Source organism: Heteronotia binoei, chromosome 2, assembly GCF_032191835.1.
Source record: "Heteronotia binoei isolate CCM8104 ecotype False Entrance Well chromosome 2, APGP_CSIRO_Hbin_v1, whole genome shotgun sequence".
Classification (NCBI taxonomy): domain Eukaryota; kingdom Metazoa; phylum Chordata; class Lepidosauria; order Squamata; family Gekkonidae; genus Heteronotia; species Heteronotia binoei.
In genome coordinates, this window is record NC_083224.1 from 19,573,609 (window position 1) to 19,587,770 (window position 14,162).

The 14,162-nt window shown below is 43.2% G+C and overlaps 1 protein-coding gene across 1 annotated transcript in view; it reads left to right on the top strand.

The window, feature by feature from the left end:
- Positions 1–14,162, top strand: part of NTSR1 (neurotensin receptor 1) — a 205,018-nt gene that overhangs the window by 171,121 nt on the left and 19,735 nt on the right. The window contains exon 2 of the mRNA XM_060230639.1: positions 2,350–2,551. Coding sequence (XP_060086622.1) covers positions 2,350–2,551 — 202 coding nt within the window. The remainder of the gene's footprint in view (positions 1–2,349; positions 2,552–14,162) is intronic.

Sequence of the window (14,162 nt, forward strand, 5' to 3'; positions counted from 1 at the left end):
ATTTGAGCAGGAGATCTCAAAGGAAGTCCCGTGTCGCTGTAGAGTGGCAGGCAATGGCAAACTACTGTATCTTTGTTCATCTCCTGCCTTGAAAACCTTGAGGAGTCAATATAAATGGCTGTGGCTTAGGAAACAATGTGGAGCAAGTGAAGGTTTCCTACACTGTTGGTGGAATTGCCAATATATCTTTTTTTTTTTTCTGGCAACAAATTACACAACACATAGAGCAAAAAAACAGATCATCTTATTCCATTAATTCCAGAAAAGTTGTTACTGGATAAGAAGAAGAAGATATTGGATTTATATCCCGCCCTCCACTCCGAAGAGTCTCAGAGCGGCTCACAATCTCCTTTCCCTTCTTCTCCCACAACAGACACCCTGTGAGGTAGATGAAGATATTGGATTTATATCCCGCCCTCCACTCCGAAGAGTCTCAGAGCAGCTCACAATCTCCTTTCCCTTCTTCCCCCACAACAGACACCCTGTGAGGTAGATGAAGATATTGGATTTATATCCTGCCCTCCACTCCGAAGAGTCTCAGAGCGGCTCACTATTTCCTTTCCCTTCCTCCCCCACAACAGACACCCTGTGAGGTAGATGAAGATATTGGATTTATATCCCGCCCTCCATTCCCAAGAGTCTCAGAGCGGCTCACAATCTCCTTTCCCTTCTTCCCCCACAACAGACACTCTGTGAGGTAGATGAAGATATTGGATTTATATCCCACCCTCCACTCCGAAGAGTCTCAGAGCGGCTCACAATTTCTCTTACCTTCCTCTCCCACAACAGACAGATTTAGAAAGCAATTTTTAAAAAAGAAACTAAAGAATGAATATCAGTATCAACAGCCAGGTTAACTATTGCTACAAAAATATCCACCTACTTTATCTCAGTGGCAATCAAAGCTAAGGGAAGACTTAGAATCATCGAATCGTGGAAGGGACCATACAGATCATCTAGTCCAACCCCCTGCTTTATAACAAGCAAGCTTTTTTACCATATTTGGGGGGGGAGTGTAGAAAAATCCCAGCAGGGACTCATTTGCATATTAGGCCACACCCCATGGTGTCAAGCCAGCCGGAACTGCGTTCATGTGTTCCTGCTTTTTAAAAAGTCCTGCCAAATGCCCTAATTGGCCAGTATTAAGCTAAAGTTATAGTGTTATGGTTTCCTTTATTAAGTTATATGCCTGAAAATGATATTATACCAAATATCCTTAATACAAAATCTATGATATACTCTTGAGTACTGCTGTGCTCTTTATTTAGTGCATTAGTGGATAGTTTATTTAGTGCATTAGTGCACTGAATAACAGGATTTATCTATCCACTTATCTATCCGTTTAGTGCATTAGTGGATAGTTTAAGAAGTCAGCTAATCGTTAACGATGTGGATGCTACTTATGTTAAATGTGTTTTGATATTTTAAAAAAAAATTAAAAGTTGGCTGCAACTTGACAGCCAAATGATTTCACTTTCCACCACCAGACATATGAAATCCTGCTCCATGCTCTGCTAAATTTACAACTCGTTGCAGTGTAGACTGTTCGGTGGGCACTGCCCCGCTGATGAGAAAGTCCTCTATATGGATGGTTTGCTTTCTTTTGAACTAATTTGTTAATTAATGTTTATTTTTTTAATTAATATTTTATTAAGTGTACATATATCAACATGTTTATACATCGTATATAAATACATTTCGGTTTTTTGATTATTATCTTCTACAGATCAAACTGAATACTAGCAACAAATAAATAAACTCCTTCCTCTTTATGTTATTTCCTTTCTTTACCCGATTTCACCCAATCCCTGTATCACTTTTCCTTGTTCTTGTTCTAATCCTAATTATATTCTTTTTGTTTTCAAAACTACTTCTTTCACGTACTTACATCTTTACACACTTAATTTTTACAACTTTAACTATCTTCTCTCGTGCCTGCAAAAGAAAGCTGAACAGGGTTACCTCCAAAGCTGGGTCCTGCAGAAAAATCTCTACAGTCGGAGGTCTTGGGGGGGGGGGCACACCCACCACCTCCTTGCTAAACCATTGGCTTTAACAATTCAGTCTCCATTTTCCGTTCCCATTTATCATATCTTTAGCTAGCGTGTAACTATATGCATATTCTCCTATTAATTGCTCTCAACTTCTCCTTAAGAAAGCATAATTTCCCGATTCAAATTTTTCCAGACTTTTGTTTAATCACACTGTCAATTAGTTCCTTGCCAGATGCCTCATTATATGCAGTAATGTTAATGTATTTTAAAAAAAAAAAAAGATAAAAGTTGGCTGCAACTTTCCAGGATCGTTGATTGTAAGACCTGTTTTGTCTGTCCTTCCTTTCTCCCTCAGGTCAATGCTTTCATCTCCTTCGTCTTCCCAATGGTTGTCATCTCCGCCCTGAATACCATCATTGCCAACCAGCTCATCGTCATGTTCAAGCAAGCCGCACAAGAAAACCAGGTGTGCACCATTGGAGGGCAGCAAACCATGCTCAGCATGTCCATGGAACCCGGCCGTATACAAGCTTTGAAGCACGGCGTCTGCGTTCTAAGTATGTACCTGTTGTGTTGAAGCACTCTTCAGTCTGCAGATTTTCTCCAGGCCAGTTGAGCAAGGGATCTTGGAGGTTTTTGCCATCATCGGCAGTCACTGGCCTGGAGGGGTCACTGGAGATGTATGTGTGTGGGGAAGTTCCTGCGTTGTGCAGCGGGTTGGACTAAATGGCCCTGGAGGTCCCTTCTAACTCTACGATTCTGTGATTCTAGGGCTGCCGAGCCCCCATTCCAGGCAGTGGTTCTCCCACCAGGGAGGTTCCCAGTCCACTGGCCCACACTGGGCTGGCGAGGGGAACCTCCCCCAATGTCACTGGTGTGATGACATTACCCACAAGTGATGTCATCATGCCAGCAGCATCGCACGTCGGCCGCTCTAGGTATTTCCAGGAAAACTCTATGGTTTTCCCGGACGCTCTAGCAATTTGGGAGGGAAAACTCTATGGTACAATTCAGCCCAGAGGCTGGGGGGAATTGGCAGCCCTATAGGATTCCATGAAATTCAGCTGTTCTCTTCGTCAAGGCTGTGCTGGTGTTTGAAACCTAGAAGTTAATATGTTTATTTTCTGAAAAGAAATTCCCAGTTTCATTAGTGGAGAACCCATAAGGGGAAATGTTTGAAAAAGAAAAACAGTGGATTGAAGCCAAACATCGTCTTTCACAAACTGTGGAGACCTCCACTGCTGCAAAGAGGATTCTACCCATACTGTATGCCCATTCCAGCACAGCAAAGCTCCGTGGACAACCAGAGGGTCCTTGCATCAGAGAAGGGCACTACCGTTTTGCAGGAAAAAAAACCCAGCAGGAACTCATGTGCATATTAGGCCACACAACCTGGCATCACCATTGTTTCGCACAGGGCTTTTTAGGGGTAGAAAAAGCCCAACAGGAACTCATTTGTATATTTGACCACACCCCCTGACACCAAGACAGCCCTGCTCAAATAAAACCCTGGTCATAAGCAACAGTGATATGCTTCTCTTGCCCAGGGACTCTTCCCTTCGCTTTTAGGTTCTGTGAGCATCTGATAAGGCTTCACGATACCAGTCCTTCTGGGGAGAATAGCCAGGTCATTAATTTAAAAATTTATTCTACTGTTTCCATTTCATTCCTTTAACAGCCAAACCAGATGAAATACTAGGAAATCCATGGAAGACAAGGTGCCTTCCCTTCCAGAGTTTCTGTCATGTTCTCAGGGTGCAGGCAGGCAGGAGTCCAAAGCCAGTCCAAGGTCAAAGACCAGGAAGTTGAGCAGGAGCCAAGTCACCAACGCAGAATCACAAACCGGAATCAGAAGTCAAAGTCCAAAAGCCAAAAGGTCAGGGTGCCAAGGAGATCAAGCAGGTCAGGAATCAGGGAGCAGCGTGGATGCAAGCCAGAGAATAGACTTGTTGCTTCCACAAGGTTACCAGGTCCTGGGTGGGAGCTATATGGGAGCCTCAATCAGCCTGCTCCCTGGATGGCAGTGACTCTGCTAGAACTCAGGGCTGAGAGAGCTGAAGCATCAGCATGCCTCATGTCTTCGCTCTGAAAGTTCTTTCCAGAGCCTGCTTCTAACTCTTGAGAGGGGAGGGGGAGGGCTTGGAGGAGATTTATCGTCAACAGCTGACACTGGTGCCTGGAGAGTGATCGATGGGCCAGCTGCTATTTGTTCAGCTGAGGAACTGGCTGGCAACTCTTCCAGGTCTGTTAACCCTTCCAGCTCCCCTTCATCAGGGCTCATGATAGTTAATAAAAGCATATGTGCATGTGTGTGGGGGGAGAGATCAGTTTGTCTGGCAAAACCATGTGGGCAGCAAAGGTCAGAATTCTTCTACAGCACCATGGTGCCATACTAGGGTTGTCTGGCAACTGACGGAAGGGCTGAGGGTGTTGACGCAGTACAAGGGGGCAGCAGCGTGAGTGTGATGACATCATTTGGGGGGAAACCTGAAAGTGATGGTGGTAACTTAAGGAATCTCCAGAAACTCTATGGTAAACCATAGATTTTCCAGCCATTCCTAGTGCTACTACTGTCACTTCCAGGTTCTCCCCAGAAGTGATGTCATGTTTATGCTGCTTAGGTTTTTCTTAATTTTTCCAAACGTCAGGCAACGGGATTTTGGGTCAGCATGCCCCACCCTGGTCAGGGCTTAGTAACCCTATCCCCATTCTATGATGAAGCCTTGGGTAAGGCTTTTTTTTTAAAGCAGGAACGCACAGGAACGCAGTCCCGGCTGGCTTGGTGTCAGGAGGTGTGGTCTAATATGCAAAGGAGTTCCTGCTGGGTGTTTTCTACAAAAACAGCCCTGTGCAGAACGATGGTGACATCAGGGTGTGGCCTAATATGTAAATGAGTTCCTGCTGGGCTTTTTCTACAATAAAAGCCCTGGAAGTTACTATTGCCATTTAAGAATGATGGGAAATGCATTCCAGTCTCTGCTAATGCCATCTCAAAGCTGGGACAACCAAATGAAACAAAAAGAAAAAAAAATTCTATTCTATTATTTCTGCAGACCCACAGGATTGGATATGTTCCCTCCTGGGAAGATCTGCAAATTTAAGAGCTTAAAGAACACAACAAGTTGAGCAAAACTTCCTCATGTTCCTTGATCATTCTCAAGAGGGGTTAATCAATCTAGACTCTGTTATGTATCACTGACTATTTTGGGAGCACATGACAACATTCCTTTTCAACAAAAAGTCAGTACACACAAAGAACGCTGTACCAAAGTCTTCGGGAAACCATAGAGTATCCAGCGATTCCTAGAGCTGACCCTTGTCACTTCCAGTACATGAGGATGCACTTTAAAAAAAAACTCATAGAGTTCCCAAAAATCCCTAGACATACCCTTTATTCCCTTGCCAGCCCTAAAAGTAGTTCAGTGTTCATACTGGGGATAACATGAGTTGGTGGGAGGGAGCTTCAACAAATTGCCCCCCTTCCAGCGTCCCTGTAGAAAGCTGACAGCACCATATTCCAGCGTCCCTGTAGAAAGCTGACAGCACCATATCTTCAGTCCTATGAGGAGTCACTCCCCACTAAGCCCAATGTATTTTATACTGAGATAACTGCATAGAATTGCACTGTGAGGCACCTCCGAATGAACACAAACCACTGTTGGAACTCATTTGTTGAAACCAATGATTGAGTCCAGCAGCACAGTATTAACCTGCAGAGCTGCTAAAGCCAGGGCTTTTGTTGTTGTTGTTGTTGTTTTAGCAGGAACGCACAGGAAAGCAGTTCTGGCTGGCTTGGTGTCGGGGGTGTGACCTAATATGCAAATGAGTCCCTGATGGGCTATTTCTACAAAAAAAGCCCCGCGCAAAACGATGACGCCAATCTGGGGGTGTGGCCTAATATGCAAATGCGCTCCTGCTGGGCTTTTTTCTACAAAAAAGCCCTTCACGGAACAATGGTGGTGCCGGGAGGTGTGGCCTAACATGCAAATGAGTTCCTGCTGGGCTCTTTCTACCAAAAAAGCCCTGCGTGAAACAATGGTGATGCAAGGAGGTGTGGTCCAATACGCAAATGAGTTCCTACTGGGCTTTTTCTACCAAAAAAGAAAAAAGCCCTGGCTAGAGCCATAACTGGGCTTAGTCCAGTGAATTTCCAGAGCCCACATCATACCTTTCTGCGGGGGTGGAATTCTGGCAGGAGCTCCTTTGCATATTAGGCCACACACCCCTGTTGTAGCCAGTCCTCCAAGAGCTTACAAAAAAGAGCCTTGTAAGCTCTTGGAGGATTGGCTACATCAGAGGACATGGCCTAATATGCAAAGGAGCTCAGAATCCCACCCCTGCCTTTTTGTCATACCTGCTGAAGCCTGGGACAGGCAACCAATAGTTTTGTAATATTATGTTCATCCAATACTACCAGCAGGCTTTCCTATGCAGGCTGCAGTAAAAACTCCTCAGTTTGCCCTCTTTCTGTCAGCATATATGTTCGGGGGTTTCTTGTTTCTTTGCTTGCTTTGTCTTTCGGGTTTTGGTTGAAGGATAGAAGATGGATTCCTTTTTTGAAGAGCAGCTTAAGCAGCCATGTTTACACCTTTCATGGCTTGATGTCTTCTTCAACTGTAACTCCTTTAATAGCCCACTTTCCCCCTGATCATTAAACATTCATTCAGATAGCCCCAAACACCATTACAGGTGAGATAATGAATAGAAATCATTTGGCACTAATTTCCTAACGTCTAAGTTTAGCGCTAGATATGGTTTAAGCAATAGCAGTTAATTAAGAACATCAGCGAGACATTCTTGAAATAGCGTCTTCTTTTTTTCTCTCCAAGCAATATTAATGTTACCGAATTGCAAATGAATCGAGAAAGGGGATAGAAAAAAGATCACTGTGGCCCTGCCGGGCTCAGATTTATCCCCAGGACGCAAGAACTCATGGGCACTCAGTGAAATTAATGAGCAGCAGGTTTAGAACAGATTAAAGGAAGCCCTTCTTCACACAAAACATAAACAGATTAAAGAAAGTCCTTCTTCACCCAAAAACTGCAGGAAGTGGTGGCCACTCCAAGCTTAGACAGCTTCAAGAGGGGACTGGATAAATATATAGAGCAGAGGTCCATCAGTGGCTATTAGCCACAGGATATTGATAGACCTCTCTGTCTGGGGAAAGTTATGCTCTGTATTCTTGGTGCTTGGGGGCAATGGTGAGAGGGCTTCTAGTGTCCTGGCCCCACTGGTGAACTACCTGATAGCACCTGGGTTTTTGGCCACTGTGTGACAGAGTGTTGGACTGGATGAGTCATTGGCCTGATCCAACATGGCTTCTCTTATGTTCTTACGTCAGAGTTTTTTTTACCAGACTCTCATTCTACTATACTTTTTGAACCATGACCGTGAGAACTAGAAACTTGCTGGTTTTCTAAACAAAACCTAGGATCCTCAGCATTTCAGAGGATTCAAAGAGATTCTCTTCCTATGAGCAATGACATCTACAGGAAACTGTCATTTTCCCAACAGCCTTCCAAGCTCTCTGAGGAGAGGCTGTAGTTCAGTGGCAGAGCATCTGCTTGGTGTGCAGAAGGGCCTAGGCATCTTCAGGGAAAAAAGGATCAAGTTCCTACCAGATGTGAAAGACCTCTGCCTGAGTCTCTGGAGAGCCGCTGCTAGTCCAAGTAGACAATACTGACTCTGAGAGACCAGAAGTTTGATTCACTATAAAACAGCTTTATCTGTTCATGTATGTGTGCCCCTGTATAAATTGATGGTGCAGTCTCATTTGGAATACTGTGTACAAGTCTGGTCACCGCACCTCAAAAAGGATATTATAGCATTGGAAAAAGTCCAGAAAAGGGCAACTAGAATGATTAAAGGGTTGGAACACTTTCCCTATGAAGAAAGGTTAAAACACTTGGGGCTCTTTAGCTTGGAGAAACATCAACTGTGGGGTGACATGATAGGGGTTTACAAGATTATGCATGGGATGGAGAAAGCAGAGAAAGAAGTCCTTTTCTCTCTTTCTCACAATACAAGAACTCGTGGGCATTCAATGAAATTGCTGAGCAATAGGGTTAGAATGGATAAAAGGAAGTACTTCTTCACCCAAAGGGTGATTAACATGTGGAATTCACTGCCACAGGAGGTGGTAGCGGCTATGAGCATAGCCAGCTTCAAGAGTGGTTTGAATAAAAATATGGAGCAGAGGTCCATCAGTGGCTATTAGCCACAGCATATTATTGGAACTGTCTGGGGCAGTGATGCTCTGGATTCTTGGTGCTTGGGGGGCAGGGGAGGCAAAGTGGAAGGGCTTCTAGCCCCACTTGTGAACCTCCTTTTTTTGGCCACTGTGTGACACAGAGTGTTGGACTGGATGGCCATTGGCCTGATCCAACATGGCTTCTCTTATATTCTTCTGTGACACAGAGTGTTGGACTGGATGGGCCATTGGCTTGATCCAACATGGCTTCTCTTATGTTCTTCTGTGACTCAGAGTGTTGGACTGGATGGGCCATTGGCCTGATCCAGCATGGCTTCTCTTATGTTCTTCTGTGACACAGAGTGTTGGACTGGATGGCCATTGGCCTGATCCAGCATGGCTTCTCTTATGTTCTTAAGTTCTAAAGATCTATGAAGAGAATCCGTTCATGGAAGATATCTGTACAACCTTCCCCTCTCACTGATATCACCCATACAGTCAACCCAGGGGATGCTGGCTGGGATTTCCACCCATGGCATGCAACAAGAAAACATCAGGGGTAATTTTGGGGTGTCCCAAAAAAGGGTTGGTGAGAAAGTCATCACCTGAAGGTGGAAATGCTTCACCAGAGGAACCGCTGTTCCGAACCTGAGCGGTTGCTCTTACGCTAAATTAGCTTCATTAATTGAACCCAATTGGCTTCATAGCATCCGTTGTGACGCTGCTGTGTTAGGGCTAATTTGTTGGAATCGCTCTTCCCAGTGTTGAGCCGAAAACTCTTTTGATTTGGTCATTTTTAGATACATTATCATTTCACTTGATGTCATGATGATATTGTGTTGCTGGTTTCACACTGGGAAATTGACGCAATTTTATCCCACCGCGAAAAAAAACAGGTCACAGTATTGCTGGAACCACAGAAGAGCCGCTAAACCACAACAAAGACAAAACTCTCCGTGTTAAAATGCAATTCTGACAGCGTAATGAGTATATTGTATCAAAACACAAAAAGAATATCAATACAAAATATATCAATCATACAGAAAGTTAAAACCTTATTAGTTCCACAATGCTACTACTGTCTTTATATGGCACAAAGTCACTATATTATATTATAATTTAGCAACATGGAGTGCCACAAGAGTGGCCAAACTGCAGCTTGGGAGCCACATGTGGCTCTTTTGCACATATTGTGTGGCTCTTGAAGTCCCACCCTATCCCATCGGCTGGCTTGGAGAAGGCATTTAAAGTTAAAGTTGCTTTCTTTCCATGTCTCCTTCTCCCATATATTGTCCTTCCTTCCTTCCTTCCTTCCTTCCTTCCTTCCTTCCTTCCTTCCTTCCTTCCTTCCTTCCTTCCTTCCTTCCTTCCTTCCTTCTTTCCTCCCTCCCTCCCTCCCTCCCTCCTTCCCTCCCTCCCTCAAACATCTGACATTCATGTATTGCAGCTGTCAAACATCTGATGTTTATTCTATGTGGCCCTTCCTTCCTTCTCTTAGGAACATAGGAGAAGCCCTGTTAGATCAGGCCAATGGCCCATCCAGTCCAACACTCTGTGTCACACAGTGGCAAAAAAAAAATTATATATATATATATATATATATATATATATATATATATATATATATATATATATATATATATATATATATATATATATATATATATATATATATATATATACACACACACACACACACACACACACACACACTGTGGCTAATAGCCACTGATGGACCTCTGCTCCATATTTTTATCTAAACCCCTCTTGAAGGTGGCTATGCTTGTGGCCGCCACCACCTCCTGTGGCAGTGAATTCCACATGTTAATCACCCTTTGGATGAAGAAGTACTTCCTTTTATCTGTTTTAACCTGTCTGCTCAGCAATTTCATCGAATGCCCACGAGTTCTTGTATTGTGAGAAAGGGAGAAAAGGACTTCTTTCTCTACTTTCTCCATTCCATGCATTATCTTGTAAACCTCTATCATGTCACCCCGCAGTCAACGTTTCTCCAAGCTAAAGAGTCCCAAGCGTTTCAACCTTTCTTCATAGGGAAAGTGTTCCAACCCTTTAATCATTCTAGTTGCCCTTTTCTGGACTTTCTCCAATGCTATAATATCCTTTTTGAGCTGCGGCGACCAGAACTGCACACAGTACTCCAAATGAGACCGCACCATCGATTTATACAGGGTCATTATCATACTGGCTGATTTGTTTTCAATTCCCTTCCTAATAATTCCCAGCATGGTGTTGGACTTTTTTATTGCAAACGCACACTGTCTTGACATTTTCAGTGAGTTATCTACCATGACCCCAAGATCTCTCTCTTGGTCAGTCTCTGCCAGTTCACACCCCATCAACTTGTATTTGTAGCTGGATTCTTGGCCCCAATGTGCATTACTTTGCACTTGGCCACACTGAACCGCATCTGCCATGTTGACGCCCACTCACCCAGCCTCAACAGATCCCTTTGGAGTTCCTCACAATCCTCTCTGGTTCTCACCACCCTGAACCATTTAGTGTCATCCGCAAACTTGGCCACTTCACTGCTCACTCCCAACTCTAAATCATTTATGAACAAGTTAAAGAGCATGGGACCCAGTACCGAGCCCTGCGGCACCCACTGCTTACCGTCCTCCACTGCGAAGACTGCCCATTTATACTCACTCTCTGCTTCCTATTACTCAGCCAATTTTTGATCCACAAGAGGACCTGTCTTCTCTTAAACATCTGACATTCATGTCTTGCAGCTTTCAAACATCTGATGTTTATTCTATGCGGCCCTTCCTTCCTTCCTTCCTTCCTTCCTTCCTTCCTTCCTTCCTTCCTTCCTTCCTTCCTTCCTTCCTTCCTTCCTTCCTTCCTTCTCTTAAACATCTGACATTCATGTCTTGCGGCTCTCAAACATCTGATGTTTGTTCTATGTGGCCCTTCCTTCCTCCTCCCTTAAGCATCTGACGTTCATGTCTTGCGACTCTCAAACATCTGACATTTACTCTATTTGGCTCTTATGTTAAGCAAGTTTGGCCGCCCCTGCCTCAGAGGTTGGGGCCATCTGGCTGGCCATTGTAGGCATCTGGATGCTGGAGTAGATGGACATTGGTTGGATCCAACATGGGTCTTCTTATGTGGATATTAAATTAAGATGCTTTAACAAGACTGTTAAACCATCGAGACAAGCAGATGGTTTAACATAAGATAAAATGTCAGAGGAATACAAGAATATATCCTGTTAACTCATAGCAATCGATAGCTATCTTATCAAAAGCAACACAGATTTAGCAATGGCTGCATGTGGATTATTTTGGATCAGCCTTCAGAAGTAATAGACCTGCACTATTTGAACTGAATGCCAGGTTTCTCCCTCTATTTCGAGCTGTAGGTATCCAGGAAGGATGTGGGATGACTTGGAAGAGATCTGGACTTTGACAGCTTGTTTGTTTGCGACCTCAGACACGGTTAATGGCTTTCCATGCAAAGCTTTTACATCTTTATATATCTTCTTCTTCAGGTGGTTGATGTGACTCAGTAAATGAATAATCAATTAGTAACATATTTATGATAATTTTGTAATGCTTCATGCAATCACTCCGCTATTATAGTTTTAAAAATTAAATGAGATATGCAATTAGGAGCAACGGAGGTAAGGTTGCAGAGAGAGAGAGAGACGAGGAGGAGGAAGAGGAGAAAAAGAAGTATTGATACCAGGGCCAACTTATCCATGAGGCACAGTAGGTGCAGTGCCTATGGCCCACAATACTTTTAGGGGCCCATGGAAATCTTTTAATTTATTATAAATTTGGAAGGAGGAAAAAAATGAACTTTTAGGGTTGAAGAAAATGTTTTAATATATTTTCATACGTCAGAAACAAAATGAGATTTTAGGGCCCATGGTAATGTATTACACTTTGCTAAATCTAAAGTTATATAAAAGTTTTTAAAATATTGATATTATTATGGTCGGAGGGGCTCACGAAGGCAAAAGTGCCCAGGGCCCACAAAAGTCATAATGCAACCCTGATTGGAGAGAATCATGCAGCTAGAGAACTCCATTAGAAAACTCCTTCGGCAGAATCATGGGGCTAGAAAACTCCATTAGAAAACTCCTTCGGCAGAATCATGGGGCTAGAAAACTCCATTAGAAATGTATTACAGAAAACTCCGTTAGAAATGTATTAAGTTGTGGTGAGGGCAGGCATACTGGATTAGGTATATCTTTCTGTCCTGTGACCAATATGGTACTTCAAGGGAGGCCAAACTTGCTGGAGAAGGAGGAGGAGAAGAAGATGAAGAAGAAGAAGTTGAAAAAGAAGAAGAAGAGGCAATGGGCCAATGAGGGCTTCAAGAGCCACGCAAAATGTGGAAAGAGCCACTTGTGGTTCCCAAGCCATAGTTTGGCCACCTCTGCTCTACAGCATAGAGCTTTTTCACTGGCCAGGGTAAATGTGTTTCCTTCAACTATGCTTTATGGCAGATATCGCCAGATCCCGAGGCAATCTGGTGATCTGGTCTGTGGCCTTAACTCCTTAGATACAATGGATCATATAATCGTTGACTGCCCTCTGCATGATTCCCCTCAAGAAAGATTGCTTTCAAATTTATTACATTCTAAAAGATACCTGAGTAACAACCTTAAATGTCAGTCTCTTCTGAACAATTTGGCTCCTGAAATTACCAAGGTTGTTGCCGTTTTTCTCGTTGATGTTCTCAAAATTCAGGGAAATTTTAGATAGTGTTGTCTTATCCGACGTAATTTTTGTATGGAATTTTACCCCTGATTGATTTTATACAGGGCTTTTTTTGTAGCAGGAACTCCTTTGCCTATTAGGCCACAAACCCCTGATGTAGCCAATTCTCCAAGAGCTTACAGGGCTCTTTGCGCAGGGCCTACTTTAAGCTCCAGGAGGATTGGCTACATCAGAGGGGTGTGGCCTAATATGCAAAGGTGTTCCTGCTACAAAAAAAGCCCTGATTTTATATATTATGGACTGGGCATTTTATGTACTATGTGACTGTTGATATGCCAATAAAGTCCTATTGATGATGAAAGCAGGTCCTACAAAAGGATTCTTAGGTCCCCGGATCAAACACCTTCCCCTTTCTATACAGAGAACTTAAATTGTCAGGACTCGGTTCATAACTGCCCTTGGGGGTCTCTCACAGACACTTGAAAAATTTTATTTATTTATTTATTTATTTATTTATTTATTTATTTATTTATTTATTTATTTATTTATTTGTTCGAGATTTATATCCCGCCCTTCCCACGAATGGCTCAGGGCGGCTTCCAACAATTAATCAAACATAAAATTTAAACAATTTCAAGTATAAAACAATTAAATATTTAAACAGTTAAAACCTTAAAAACAGAATATTTCAATTTCCTGTAAACAGATGGCTGGCCAGTTACATCGAGTTGTCGTCCTAGCTAGGTGTAGGCTAGCCGGAAGAGGGTCGTCTTACAGGCCCTGCGGAACTGCGCCAAGTCCCGCAGGGCCCTCACCTCTTCCGGCAGCTGATGAATGAAGCCATAAGATGAGCTACATGAAGAGAATGCACCAAGAGCATCCGGAGGCAATTTTGAAAAAAAAGCTTTAAGGATGAACATACAGCCGAAACATTTGATTCACATTAAGGCACATTATTCATTCAGGAAGTCCAAGTTGTAGCCGCGATGGATTTAGGACTCCTTATGCAAGCGTTTGCTTGGGCTGTGAATTGTCAACGTGATAACCCTCAGCTCTATAACATTCAGGATTGAATCGTAAACTTTGATTGCTTGGCCAGTAAACGTCACTTTGGCAGAGATTTTTGTTTCCTAGTTGATCTTTTCCTGCATCGCAATGATGCTGAAGCAGCAAGTTCTTGCGTAACAGCATTACAAGCTGCCCTACGTGGTAAAAAGGTAAAAGCAGATCCCTGTGCAAGCACCTGTCGTTTCCGACTCTAATAGACAATCACTATTTAAAAAAAAAAAA